Source organism: Carassius carassius, chromosome 22, assembly GCF_963082965.1.
Source record: "Carassius carassius chromosome 22, fCarCar2.1, whole genome shotgun sequence".
Lineage (NCBI taxonomy): Eukaryota > Metazoa > Chordata > Actinopteri > Cypriniformes > Cyprinidae > Carassius > Carassius carassius.
Window position 1 is genome coordinate 4968680 of NC_081776.1, and position 15600 is coordinate 4984279.

General features: G+C 40.7%; 1 protein-coding gene across 7 annotated transcripts in view; it reads left to right on the forward strand.

Annotated features, from left to right (window-relative positions):
* The window catches only part of LOC132098748 (ELKS/Rab6-interacting/CAST family member 1-like), a 201058-nt gene that overhangs the window by 164200 nt on the left and 21258 nt on the right, over window positions 1-15600 (forward strand). For 6 of the 7 annotated variants that reach the window (XM_059504904.1, XM_059504905.1, XM_059504906.1 and 3 more), the window contains one exon: window positions 13650-13835. In XM_059504904.1, the coding sequence (XP_059360887.1) occupies window positions 13650-13835 (186 nt within the window). Of the gene's footprint in view, window positions 1-383; window positions 450-13649; window positions 13836-15600 lie in introns of those variants that run through there. The other variant, XM_059504910.1, reaches the window with a different exon arrangement.

Below are 15600 nucleotides of genomic sequence, written 5' to 3' on the forward strand. Positions count from 1 at the left end.
GCCATCCAGGACAGATGGGATAGAGGCCACGTGTGTTACTAATTTCAAGCTAATGCTGCTATGGTTTCAATTCTTGTTGCAGCATAGCCACCACTTTTTTGGGGTAAAACCTGTTGCTTTTAATGCTGTTTCACTTTGGTTCAATGGCTAACTAATCACCAAATCAATGGGAGCATTGTCTAACTCTTATTTATAACTATTCAGGGTTTTTTTTCACTGCATGGGAAAAACTCTGCTGCTCCTCGCTGAGTGTTCGTAAAATTCGAAAATTGGTCACTTAAGAAATTTCAGTGCATCAAATGACCTGCTCTCACCCACTAATAACTTCTTTCTTTAATCCCATGCTGCCTTGGATTAAACCTGCACTCATTTTCCACCAATAGGACGATGAGGAGGGCATTTGGGCATAGCCAATCACATGCCCTCTCCCAGCCATTTTGTTCAGAAGGGTGAGAAATGTATAAATGGGGAATGACACTCTTCTTCTGTATTTCATTGTGTTAAGTGTTTGAGTGTGCTTTTTTTCTTCTCCAACACTTTCCAGTTCATCCTTCCATTTCTTTCTTCTTTTGGTCTTTTTTCCCCTCTCTCATTGTTCTCATGTCCTGTGATTTTTCTATCATTTTGTCTGCCTCATTTCGGAATATATTGATGCTGATTATTTAATACTTTTTTTAATTCAAAAATGGTCAGAAACATACAAACGGTTTCCCTTTGTCCTCACAAAAATAGGTCACATGTCTGTTCTGATTTGGTCTGCAGTGAAGAAAAGTGTAAAAAATAAATGAATAAACAATTGAACATAAATTAATAAATAAATGAAATATAACATAAAATACCAGAAGCATTTGTATGTATTATATTTCTTTTTTATTATAATTTAACATTGAATGACATAAAAAATAGAAGGCTACAGAAGCGTTTGTATTTTTATTTTTGTATCTTTATGATGCATGTATTTATTTTTTTAAGTGTTTTATTCCAAAAAAAAAAAAAGTTGAAAAAGCCAACTGCTTTACTTTCTGCTTTTATGAATAAATCACTGTAGCTTAAACCTTTAAAATCACTCTTGATTTCGATAAATGACTCAAGCAGTTATTGAATTGACATATACTTTCCCATCCCTTGTCAAACATCTATTCAGGATTTCTGTCACGCAGAGAGTTGAATTCTTCCCTTCACCTTTATTATTTTACACAGACAGCCAAGAAACAAATCGACCTGTCTGCTTTTTGACTGCTCTGGTCTTTTCCTGTCTATTCCCTCCAAAAAAACAACAACATTCTCATATTTGCTTCCACACTGACAGTTTTGATGGATGGTTTTGAGGAAACAGATAGACCGTAGAATACATATGAGCTGCACATGTTCAAACCATAGGACACATGCGCAGCCGTTTGCGCTCTCCCATCAGAGCCGTTGACCCATGTCCATGGTGATGCTAAATGCCATGTGGCGTTTTGACTTAAATTAATTAGCAGGTCTCTCCCTGTCGATGCAGCCCACAGATAACACATGTCCATTGCATGAACAATCGCATGTGGTAAACTGTGCACTATACTGTGAGTGCAATTAGGCGTAACAGAGCGCTGGAGAACAGAGTGGAATTGTGTGAGTAGTGGGCCGAGTGTCTTAGCAGTGTGAAGGGGGGCTTTTAATCGGAACAGCTGCCCACATACACTGTGTCCTATTTCAAGCAATTAATGGGTCCCTTTCGCTAATGTTTTTGCTTCGTTCGCAGTTCTTAACGTCTGAGCCTCTACGATACATTTAGAGGAAGAATTCCGATCGTCCACTGCACCCACGGTGCCAAACCGTACATGTAAACGTAACATTAAAGTTGTTCCTTGTGTATCATATGACCATGTAAAACTTGTAATGGCATTTAGCAGGGGAGATCAAGACCCCAAGCTTCTGAATGTATTAAGGCTCACATAAAGGGCACCCGTATTCTCCGAACCATGTTTCTCAGGGCAAACTGCAGTCGTACGTACAAGCACATGATTAGAGAGGGTAATAATCTGAACATGACTCTGATCTCCCTCATGTTGAATTGTGGGTGGTCAAGGCCTATTTAATTGCTCACCCTTTGGCATGATAACCCACAGCAACCCCGGAATAGGTTTTAGCTATGATGAAATACTGTCCATTTAAATCGGTGTGGTGCATTGCAAGGTGTGTATTAACAGATGCCCTCTGGCCCTTGACTCTGTTTTGTGTTGTACTTTTGGGCTTTGCATTTTCTCTTGTAGATTTGTGGATAATTGATACACGTCTGCTTTTGTTGTCCTCTTCCATCACTTCAGTGTCACTGTGTGATAAATGTGTGTGGTTTTTCAATGTTCTGGAGTTCTGGAAATTACCCCCCATGAGTAAGGGATCTTGAAACTTTCAGAGTTATTCCTGGTTCGCTAACAGAATATTTGTAAGCTCTGACTTCAGGTAAATGTCAAGACAGAGTTAGCTTCAAATGTCAGGAGGACTGATCAACCATTTTGAAGTAACTTGGCTTTTTGTCTGTTTGTCCTCTTACATGTTTGAATTGATTTTGAAACGACGACTTCTCAGTTTTAGCCTGGATGTCTAAAGGAAGTGGGAAAAACCTAAGGGCTGGACCAGAATATTTGAATATTTGTTCAGTAGGTTGGCATCAGATTTTCAATTTTGAGATTTGAATATTCTTTTTTTATTTATTTTTTTCAACACCTGGCCTTCGCCGCAAAATGGTTCTCATTGGCGCTTGATTATGAATCGCCCATTAGTTAACATCATGAACGTCATGATTCATTTCATCTGGAAGAGAAGACAAAAATGCAGAAGATCACAGCTGTGTGGGAGCGCTTTAAATTGAGTGAGGACAAGACAAAATGTGCCAAACATGCGATTTGAAACAGAACATCAAGATTGAAAAACCTTTAAAGTTTGAAAAAGAGTTCAGTAAGTAGTATGCCGGTTCTCGACGTAATACAAATGCAGCCAGACAGACACACCTAGATTCCTGCCTTTATTACACTGTGTCTACACCGGACAGTTATACGGCCGCAACAGCTAAAATCTGTCTACACTGGACGTGACAAAGTGACCGCTGTAAAACATTTGAAATTTGTGTCAGTATGTCATAAATAGAATGAAGCAGCAGTTTATTTTGGGGAATTTATCGCGCCATGCCACGCCACATCCAGTGTAGACAACATAATAGTTTCTATTGTATTTTGTACTGGCGCGACGTCCGGTGTCGGCATGGTGTTGGGAGAAGAATATGTTCAGCCCCCTCCCTCCTAAGCTTCAAATATTTGGTGTTGATTACTACCAAAGCTTCGAAGCTGAAAAAATGGTATTTGGACCAGCCCTAGTTCACCAAAACAAACTTGACTGTATCATTTCATTTTCCATGAAAACTGTAAGGCCCAGAGCCGGATGCTAGACATCCTTGTGAGCGAGAAATCTGTCAACCATTTGTTTCCATCCTCCCAAAACAGGTTAATCCACCGTTAGCATGTGGAGCAGAAAAGTAATGAAGACTCCATTGTCGTGTCACCTCTATTTGACAACCTTGACATTACTTACCATTTGGATGGTGTAATTCAATGGAAAACTGTGAAACAGTTTGGCAATCACTCGCATATTCCAGGGGTCAGTGGGTACCCGTCATGCTGGAGCAACTAAGGTGTAACCTCTGCTGAACTCATCCCATGAGCGCAACCACCCACCATTTGCCCACATTATTAAAACTGTCCCACCCCTCAGTAAGAGAACAGAGACCTCGTTGCTGACTTGGTTTTTATTTTTTTCAACTCAAAAATGGCTCAGTGGTCAGAGGGGGAAAATTTCAACAGCTCTGTTTTAGTCATTAATATGAACCCAAAATGCATGTTTGCTTTCTTATTTGCCTTTTGTACTTGCATTGTTTATTCCAGCTTGACTTTTTTCTTTCTGATTCCAACTGATTCCAGTCCAAATATTTATAATTAGATTAAAATGGGAAACATGTGGCGGCGAGGGAAGTTGCAGGGGGTCGTTGTTGAAACCTTCCCACCTCCATATGATTTCAATATAAAACTGGCCTCTGGCTCCATGCGCCTGGTGCAGACAGGAGGGTAGACAGTGGTGGAGCCCCCACTCAGTCTGGGGGACTTCGTTTTGGCAGAGCACAAACTTGGGGTTTCTGCGGAGCCCCTGAACCATGCTGCCCCACTTCCTGTACCATGAAACTGAGATCTACATCCCTGGAACAGAAGAGAGTCACTGTACCCCAAATGGCTCAATCAGTCACTCTCCAAGAGGAATCGCTTCTCCCTTTGTCAGAATAAGAGCATGCCACAGGAAATTAGGAAATAGGGTGTCATTGGAAACATACCCTAACTCCTTACAAGGGGTCAGGGGTCATTTAACAGATTGCCATTGCTCACAGTGTCTCAGGAGAGGCCAGTAGACTGAAATGACTTTGAGCCAATTAAGTGTGCGACAGATATCAACCAGTTGGTCCCAGAAGCACGCATGCGACGGGTTTTATCTGACACCGTAATCGGAGCCTCTTGCTCGGCTTGATGAGAGACCAATGACTGCTCTTGGACAAGAGATGAATGGCTGTAGTTCTGCAGCGGTTACTTTTAAATAGCCAATCGGAAGAGGGTTGAGACAGCGGCATCTAAGAATTGAGATGATGTCATGAAGGATGAGCTCACCAATAAGAGCTTGTATAGGAGTGTGTTGAATCTTTCCTCTATCAAGGCTTCTGGCTCAACATTCTCTGCTGAATTCTGAAAGAGACTCTGCTTAGCATCAGCCGGATAGGTGATGACTTCCCACGCCACCTCTGGTTTTCATGGAGTATGTCAATATATGTATTTTCCTGAGAGGAATTCTGAGCTGGCTCAGTTGGAGATGGTACGTGTTTGGGGAGGTTAAGTTCACTAGTCATGTCAGAAGTTATCTCAACATGTTCTTTTTCTCACGATTTCCAGTCCAGCTATAAATAGTCCTGCAGTTTGGACTTTATCTGCTTTGTGGGGCAAAATTTGTTCATTTTTGAAGATACATAAGTGGTACTTTTGATGTACACTTTCTTGCCCTCTCTCACTCGTTCTTAATGTTCCCTCTCTTTCTCACTCCCTCAAGCATAATGTTGCTTTTTTTGGGCAGTTTTGTTTGCCCGGTCTTGCTTCACTGCCTGACTGTCCTGCTTTTTAAGGCCTCAGCAAACCACACATCTTGGCCTTCTCTCCCAGGATGCATCACTCAGGAAAAATACATTTTAATGGTGCATCCGTGTTTCTGGTTTTCCTCTTGGAAGTAAGCAACCCAAGGACATACTGGCCAGCTGGGTTCTGCTTGCCTGGTCTATGTCAGAGGGTAAAGTAGGAAAATAGACTAAAGATGTCAATCGAATCACGGCATTTCTGCTGAATGCTACTTGATGAAAAATGCCCTCTTTTTTGTGTTCACCCTCCATTGCATCAGTTCTCCCCTCAGAATCTTCATTAATTGTTGGGTGCTGGCGATAATAAAACTATGAATTTCTGTTGTTGACCTCAGAATTACCAAATGACTGTGAACAATCCTATCATAACAAATAATCACACGACGACTCCCTCCTCAAACCCAGTGAACCCAGCATGTCCAGAGTTTCTGCGTAAGCTGCTGAAACAGTAAAGTTCGAGGCTCATTGTGGTGGATTATGTGGTCGGAACGTTTTGGCCCCCTGGTCCAGGGTGCCATTTCTGTATGTGTTAACGGGCGGACGTGGGAGCCCTACCCTGGGCACTGCGCCCGTCGGCTTCCCTCTCCAGGTTAGGAGGGGAAAGTGCTCATAATATTACTCAGTAATGATCCATGACCGCCAGCTCTGGAAAATCCTCATGACTTTTGAGATTCTAACTTTTAACTGATAATGCAGTCATTCAAAGACTGAAAAGAATGAATATTGCAGTGAGCGCCAAGTTTTAAAAGGCAAATACCATGCATGTTAACCAAACTCATTGGAAAACAATGCATCTGGAACTGGTGCTGTATTGGTTATGCAGTATATCCCTGGGATACATCACTGAAAATGTGTTGATTTGTTCACTTACAGATTCTTCTTTTTTTGCTAGGGCTGCTTAGACATGTATGCAAGATCTAATGTCCGCCCTTTGAATGTTAGCTTCATACTGCTAAAAAAATCCTTGCAACATTTGAATATGCCTTAATGCTTTCCAGAGCTGTGGCTGGGGGGCCTGGAACAAGTGAGCCCTCCTGGCCCCCCTGTGGACGCCACTGGTCTGATTTAAAGCTGATAGGATAGAGCTGACTCAGATTCAGCACCCTGCCTAAGCTGTCCAACAACCACCTTAAATCTCCCAGTTCATTTAGCACTTAACCAGCCGTGCACAGAATGAGTGCTGGAGACCGGACGGGTGGAAACTGCAGCACTTCTGCCTCTCTTTTATTTCTTCCTCCGTTGCAGCTTCTTCCTCTTTGTCTCTCCCCCACCTAACCCTGAGTTCAGTCTGTTTCCGTTTACCTAGCTCTCCAATTAAGCCTAAAACTGAGGGCCTAGAACTACCTCTATTATCAGTCAATAAAAAGGGAAACCTGCCATGTGTGGTTCACACTTAAAAGAGGCATTGCAGGTGAACATGTTACACATATGTGCAGAGCTTTTTTTACCACACCAGCACACAAGTACACGTTTGAAATTAGAGCTAGGTGGAGCAATGTTGTATACTACATAAATATAAAATATATATAGATAACATATATCAAAAGCATTGAGATACCACATATCCACATAGTGAATTCTTTTTTTTAAATGCAGATTTTATAAGTTTTAATGTGTCACATACTTTTCAAGTGTTTTATAATTAAAGAAGATATTACACTTAAATTATGAAATTACATACATTAGTTCATTGTTCATGGTATTTTTTTATATTTAAAATGTAATGATTATTTTTTTATTTATTATAAATTCCTAAATATTATTATATTGCAAATTAAATAGATATAAATATTTATATTATATACAGAGTCATTATAATTAATTAAACTTACAGTAAAACTATAATGTAAAGAAAACCTTCTTCATTACTTGAAAATGTTTACTGAAAAAAAAAATCTAACTTTTTAAAGTCAAAACAACAAAATTTATAAAATTTAATTCAAATGTAAAAAAGAACAATTAATTTATTATATGGCTTTGTGTGTATTCTCTAGGCCTATGTGAACATGTCAATTTCTCTTTGAACCACTGAGACACACTTCCTCCTCACCTAAATTATTCCCATCTCTAAGGACCAGGTATGATAGCAGAGGATTGTGTATTTCTTACCTCTGAGACAGAGGGTGTCTGTTATAGCCATCTCTACCAACTGTGCACCCTTGAACCCACCTCAAACTCCATTTTCAGCTTCTCTGCTTCCTCTGCCCCGTCTTTACATGCGTAGCAGCATAAGTCTTCTGGTGTTGAGTGGTAAACAGGGGAAAACCTTTGACCTCAGGATGTGGTTCTCCTTAGATCTCTCCATCCACAGCTGTTCTAAAAACTCCATCTCTTATGGAGCACTGACAGTGAGACAAGAGAGTGACACCAAAAGTTGGAGCTGTTTGTAAACATGAGGGATCTTTCTGCAAAAAAATTGCTTAAAGTCACTTATAATAGATGGAGAAAGCTACAGTATCTGTTGGCATTCCCATTCATCGTAACTGCAGTTGCTCAGCTATCCAGACAAACTTTGATTCCTTAGGATGCTCAGAGGCATAAAAATATAGCAAAGGAGACAGAAGTTGGTCAAACAACAAAAATACTGCAAACAGCATACAGCTTTTTGAGACCTCAGATAAAAGATGCCATTAAAGAAACAGACTCAAGTCAAAGGTCTTCCTTGGATCGTAAGTTAAAAGTCAAATGTGACACATTTATGGTTAAGATTTAAGTCTTCCGTCCATGTTTTCTGAGCTCCCTGTAGTTATGCTCAGATCTGGCTTTAAGTCATTAACTTGTCTGGTTGGCCCTCACAGTGGGATAGATGTTCTGGAGCTTTGCTACATGTTCACCCCTTCCTCTGCTCTCTCTTCAGCACACCCGGTTAATGATGTCCCTCAACCTCAGTTTAAAGAGGTCAGGACCTCCTTTCACCCTAACACCCCTCAGCTTCAGGGTGACAACCCCAATGGCCACTCCTCCGACTCCGACTAACTGGAGTTAAACTACAGCCCACACGACAGCTTTACTTCCCTTTTCTAGAGGCTAATTTCTTTTTGGCAGCTTATAGTCTTTTTTGCTCATTACGGCTTTGGATACACACACGCACAAACACACAATGAATGGAATGCTGTCCCTAGACTCCAGCCTTCATGGTCTGTTTAAATGGCGCTATGATGGTGACACTGGGAGTTGCTTGGTGAAAAAACTCTCTCCATCCTTCTCCAGAGTCAACAGTACCCTGCCTTGGCTTTTTGTCCTGCTTTCCCCCACCCAGTGCTATTAAAGACCTGCTTATTCTATTAGGCAGAGACTGGGAGAGCTTTGGCATGTAAGTTAAGTCATAACCCCCCCCCCCCCACACACACACACACACACACCACCACCACCAGTATAAATCTAATGGCATTTATATAAAAACCTGCGTAAATAGGTGTCGAAGCTCTAAGTTCATAAAAAGCTACAGCAATGGAGCCCTGACATGCATAAATCTTGCATCTCTTAAAACATGAGTGCTGTTTTGTAGCAAGCGAGAGAGAAAAGGCATTGTAGGACAACTTTGTTTAAAAAAAGAAAAAAGGAAGAAAAACGTATACGCGTTTTCTTACATTTATTAAGATATTTATTTTAATGTTTTAAAATTTTTGCTATAGAATATATATGCATTACTATTAAAAAAGATTAAAATATATATGCATTTTACTGACCTTTTTGTTACTTTTTCTTTTTTGTTTTGAATCAAAATGAGTTTTTCTTTTTCTTTTTTACTTAATAATTTGCTAGATATGTAAAGTGATATGTTTTTATCTTAATAAAAATGTAAAACACACATGCATTTTTGTTACTTAATTTAGAATCTAATTTGTTCCTAATTTATAATTTAATATTTTACTAGATTGGATTATTTTATTGGATTATACTTTAATAATTCTTTTTATTCTATAATGCTTGAGCAAATGATAGAATTAGAAGATAGGTGTGTGTGTGTGTGTGTGTGTGTGTGTGTGTGTGTGTGTGTGTGTGTGTGTGTGTGTGTGTGAATGAGGGGTCTACCGAGATATATTGGGAGTTGTGGATGGAGGCATTGCGGTCAGTTGCTTATGAAATGACAGTATGGAAAGACAGACTGACTCACCTGCTCTTAATCTGCCATCCGAATCTGCTCTTTGTGCTCGGATTACATATGTTTCTGTGCGTGAGCTTTGGGGAGGTGTGTGTGTCTCTTCACCCCCTTACCCTTTATTTGACAGTCATTATTCTCTCATGTCAGTGTATTTTTGCATGCTGCGTAGGTGATTTGTCTCTTTCTTGAAAAGCACTTTACGACGGCAGGCCCTCAAGCCTTGTCAGCATCTCGCAGGTTTGAAGCTTTGCAGTCCCCCCTTATCTTTATCCCCTTAACACTCATGGACACGTAGCACAGCGAGTCTGAAAGAGGATAGCCAAATAAAACTCTCAGCCACGGGGAAGGACGTGTGCCGGAGTCCGGCTACTGTGAGAGAGGCCTGCGATCCGCACATTGTCCCCCACCTGGGGCAAGCTGTCCTGAGCTGGGCTTCAAGGCCATGTCGGGGGCTTCCTGTGCTGCCGGGCCTCTGGAGTCTTTGAGGAAGCAGCCAGTGCCTCATCTCTGATGGACCGCCTGACTGACAGCATTGATCCAGGCTCCTGCCTCTCAGTGTGGGTATCGAATGGCGACCGATGAGCTGATAGGTGATAAATGAGAGAGGGAAAATGTAAAGGAGGCCAGTCATTTTGAGAAGGAGGGTTCTCAAGTTATGACAGTGCCAGGTAGGAGTAGGTATGCAACACACCGCAGCATCTGGTGAAGACAGGTTCTTTTAGAGGGAACATAATGAAAGAGCAGATGGACAGATTCCTCCGTAAAGCCTTTTGCGAATGTTAGTCTTTAGGCGGGAGCTACAGTGTGGGGTCCAAGAAGGTGATCAATGTGGCAAAGAGCAAGAGAACAGACAAGGGTCTTTGTGGTCAATACCCCCAGTCTATTGATATTTTTGTCCTTGGATGGTCAGTAGAGGGTCCCAGGAGTCCTGACTCGGACTTTTCTCTGTCACTGTCACATCAACGGTCGTTCAGTGGTGATTGAGCTTTTTTTGTGTAAGGGCACACTTAGCAGTGTTTTTAGTGGTTGTATTTTCAGTGACATTGTGAAAACAAGTCAAAGCAGAAAACAGAAGGTGCTTATGTTCAATAATATGGAAATAGAACAAACAATGAGCCTATGTTAATATCTGATATAAAAACAACAATATAAAGATTTTAGATTACCTGTACTTTAATTGAAGTGAAGTGAAGTGAAGTGACATTCAGCCAAGTATGGTGACCCATACTCAGAATTTGTGCTCTGCATTTAACCCATCCGAAGTGCACACACACAGAGCAGTGAACACACACACACACTGTGAGCACACACCCGGAGCAGTGGGCAGCCATTTATGCTGCGGCACCCGGGGAGCAGTTGGGGGTTCGATGCCTTGCTCAAAGGCACCTAAGTCGTGGTATTGAAGGTGGTGAGAGAACTGTACATGCACTCCCCCCACCCACAATTCCTGCCGGCCCGGGACTCGAACCCACAACCCTTCGATTGGGAGTCCGATTCTCTAACCACCAGGCCACGACTTCCCTCTAATTTGGGGGCTTTCTAGGAAATATTAATATATGTGATTAAAACCCATTTCATTAATTAATTGATGTATCATGTAATTAATGAAATTAAAAAAAAATATTGGCAGACCTTGTCTTGGAGACATCTTGGAAAGATGGACAAGCTGTTAAATAGATAATTTTTCCAAGACATCATGCAATGCATGATGGGTAAACAGGAACCCAATTCTATCCGTCGCGTGTGTACAAAGCAAGACGAGACAAATGGTGCTTCGGGTGGAAAATTCCCCTGTTGTAAATCTGTCACCTGGGCATGATATTTGTTTCTGTTATTGTTCGATTGTTTATGATCTCAGTCTACCACAGGGCTTTTTTTTAATGTAATGGCAACACAGGCACAAGCCAGACAGCACCCAGTTGACAGAAAACATCACCAGCCATGACAAGACTGATGTTAGCGCTATGTTATCTAGAGCTGGTCTAACTTTGGCCATCCTCAAAGCCTGGTCATGACCCTATCATACACATTTTTTTTTTTACTTTATTACTAACCTGATTCCAGGTAATGAAGCAGGACACCTGTGAGGTTTTCTGGACCATTTCTACCACCAAAGAGGTGTTGACTTAGTAGTTAAAACCATAGTGTGACGGATAGCGCTATGTTTGGGCATTTGTCTACAGTTGGAAACTGGAGTCCATTCATCCTTTCTAAGAGCAGATGGGGAGGAAGGGAAGGGAATAAACGTCAAATCCCATCACTTGTTGGACCTTTTTAAAGCTTATTAGTGCACAGCATGCTTTCAGTCAACCATGTATGTAGCAAGTCTTTGTGTAATGATGTGTGTGTGCGCACATTTATGTGGTACCATCGCAAAGGCTGGGTTTATTTTAACTCAGCAGTTTTTTCGAGCATATCCACCCGGCCGTTTTGTCACAGTGGTTTGGAGGGCTTCTATCAGACTGCCTTTTTAAGGCCTCGTCCCTCTTTCTGTGGTTGCCAGTCAATATGGAGGCCCCATATATCCTCCACTTGGCTGAGAGACAAGACCTGATGGAGATGCGGAAAGACATGTCACCCCTTAAAGCTGTTCTAGATTTGGCTTTGATACAAAAGACTCCGCCATTGGTCTGCCCTTTGTTATGTAGATACATTTTTTGTCACAGCTGATTTAACAGATGATTTCAACAGATGAATTCCTGCTTTATTATTCATCCACAATGAGGCAGGGGTTTGAGTTTTGGCACCCAAATGTGCCTTAGTAGGTTTTGGAGACCGGGCTGTGCTAGACCGTAGACTAACGAGAGCATGATGTAGGTGCGTCTGCTGCTCCGGTTCTATGCAGAAACCCAGTTTGCATCCCTCTAATTGGTTCCAGAGCCAGGAAGAACCGGCGCCCCACTTTAGCCTTTCTTTCTTCCTCCACCTTCTTCCATCTTGTTCTTTCACAGTTTTGTTTGATCGCACTCCGCTGCCAGGGTCCACCCTAGAGAGCCTTCATTGCCTCAGGCAAGCCAACGAAAACAGAATAACATTCTGTCCTGGAAAGATACAGATGAGGTTAATAAGAATTAATAAAGTGCGGGGACACAAATGTTCCTGCGAGCTTGGGCTGCTTCAGACGAAAGCAGACTCTTTTTTTTTACATCTCTCTCATTACTCACTCTTTCGTTTTAGCCTCTGTTTCCTCTCCCTGCTTCTCGACAATCAGGTAACTATTTGCTTTCTGCTACTGAGCGATGAGGAGCGTTCACAGAGCTCCCTAAGCCCTACTATGTTCTCGGCCCTCTTTGAGCAGGTATTTATAAGACAATATTTCAATAGATCTTCTTCTGTCTTGTGTTGTACTATAGTATTTCAAAAACAATACTCACCTCTCTCATCCCAGAATTTATGGGTTCACCAATGCAGCCAAAAACCAGCTAATGTAACATCTTGATTCAAGCTGTCGTTTTACATAGCTATGCATTATTGTGCATAATGTGTGCAAGTTTGATCATTTTATGTAGATGACACTTAAATATCTGTTATCTGAGTCTGTGCAATTTATATTATTATGGCTTTTTATCAGTAAGGCTCGTACTCCATAATTCTTATTCTTAATCTATGTAATTGTACTGAATGTCATTATAAATTTATGCATTTTAGCAGAAGCTTTTATCCAAAGCGACTTACATTGCATTCAGGCTAACATTTTTTTTTTCTAAACTCTTATTCACATCAACACAAGCATGTTGCTATTTATCTCATTTTTAGAAGGACGTGAAAACAAATGTAATGGCTTAATCATGCATTGTACCAGAATCCTTTGTTGAAGCCTGTAGGATACACACATGGCACGAGACATATGGTTTCTGGATTTCCCCCCTCACAAGTGTATGTATTATATTGATGGATATGGAAAAGCTGTGTGAGTGTCTGCTGTGTATAGAGATGTTTTGTAAAGACCGGGCATCTGTCGGCAGCGATCCAGGTAACTGAGATTGTTTGTCTATGTTCCTGGAATGGTAATATTTCTCCTGACACATTTTTATTTTACCACTGTTCTCACTGGGATTCATGTGTTTCAGCTGTGGTTTATCATCCATAATCATCCGCAACCTTTCACTGAATATTGTTCTTTTTTCATTCTCATTTTTGACTGCAATCATATGTGACCAAGCAAAATTTGAACTCTTGTGTTTTGGCTTGCTAAAAGTGTTGTCATTAAAGCATGCGTCTGCATACCCGCCGTTTTATCTCCCTGGCTCGTGTACAAATATCTAATTCTTGAACAGTAGAGGAAAACTGAGATTAAAATGACTCTTTATCTCTAACCCATTTCCTCATTCCTGTTTTGGACAGATTATCCCCCCACTCATAGACCTCAATCAGAACCGCAGTAAACTGAAACTGTACATCAGCCATCTCACAGCCCTGTGCCGCGAGAGAGACCCCCACATCCTGCAGGACCTGGCCCCACCCTCTGCATACCATCGCAGCCAACAGGTCGCCTGGGAGGAGGAGCTCCAGAAGATGAGCCCCGAACAGGTAAGAAAGGGTGATACTCTTTTTCTATGAATGTATCACTTTTTATTGTATGTATCCATTGATTATGATGACCTGTCTAGTGTTGCTCCATTCGCAGTTGTGTTTTTCAGTGTATTCCCATTAAGAAAATGATTACACTTTACAGTAAGGTTCAGTGCATTAACATGAATTAATGCATTAGCTTGCATGAACAGCATTCATTAACTAGGGTAATATAATTTTTTAAACAATTCTTTTCTTCTAAAGTTGTTCATATTAGTTAAAATCTGATATTTTCAACATCAAGATCAGGCCTTTCGTTCGGAACATGCTGCACTCCTTGTTCAAGCTCTTGTTCTGTCCAGGCTGGACTATTGCAATGCTCTCTTCTTGTCAGGTCTTCCAGCCAGTTCTATCAAACCTTTACAATTAATCCAGAACGCGACAGCAAGATTAATTTTTAATGGGCCAAAAAGAGTACATGTCACACCTCTGCTTATCAATTTGCACTGGCTACCAATAGCTGCTTTCATAAAATTCAAGGCATTGATGTTTGACTACAAAAAACTCCACCCCTTTACCTAAATTGATTACTTCAGACTTATGGGCCCTCTAGAAGTTTGCGTTCTACAAGTGAATGTCGCTTGATTGTGACATCCAAAAGAAGCACAGAGTCATATTTACGGTCTTTTAAATTAAATGTTCCCTCCTGGTGGAATGACCTCCCCAACTCAATCAGAGTCCTTAGCCATCTTCAAGAATCGGCTTAAAACACATCTGTTCCATCTTTATTTGACATCCAAAAAACTGGTTAAAGTATTGTTCATAATTATCTGTTGTATTAACCCATGACACAAAATTGAACCTTATTGTAAACTGTTAAAGTGTTAAAAAGACAGGATAGTTGTTTTTCAGTGGATGCTCATTATGACTTTACAATAAAGTTCAGTGCATCAACATGAATTAATGCATTGCATTATGCTTTATTATTATTATTATTACAGATATAATGCCTGTTATGTATGTATGTATGTATATATGTATATATATGCATGTATATATATATATATATATATATATATATATACAACCCGAATTCCGGAAAAGTTGGGACGTTTTTTAAATTTTAATAAAATGAAAACTAAAGGAATTTCAAATCACATGAGCCAATATTTTATTCACAATAGAACATAGATAACGTAGCAAATGTTTAAACTGAGAAATCTTACACTTTTATCCACTTAATTAGCTCATTTAAAATTTAATGCCTGCTACAGGTCTCAAAAAAGTTGGCACGGGGGCAACAAATGGCTAAAAAACAAGCAGTTTTGAAAAGATTCAGCAGGGAGAACATCTAGTGATTAATTAAGTTAATTGATATCAGGTCTGTAACATGATTAGCTATAAAAGCTTTGTCTTAGAGAAGCAGAGTCTCTCAGAAGTAAAGATGGGCAGAGTCTCTCCAATCTGTGAAAGATTGCGTAAAAAGATTGTGGAAAACTTTAAAAACAATGTTCCTCAACGTCAAATTGCAAAGGCTTTGCAAATCTCATCATCTACAGTGCATAACATCATCAAAAGATTCAGAGAAACTGGAGAAATCTCTGTGCGTAAGGGACAAGGCCGGAAACCTTTATTGGATGCCCGTGGTCTTCGGGCTCTCAGACGACACTGCATCACTCATCGGCATGATTGTGTCAATGACATTACTAAAGGGCCCAGGAATACCTCCAGAAACCACTGTCGGTAAACACAATTCGCCGTGCCATCAGCAGATGCCAACTAA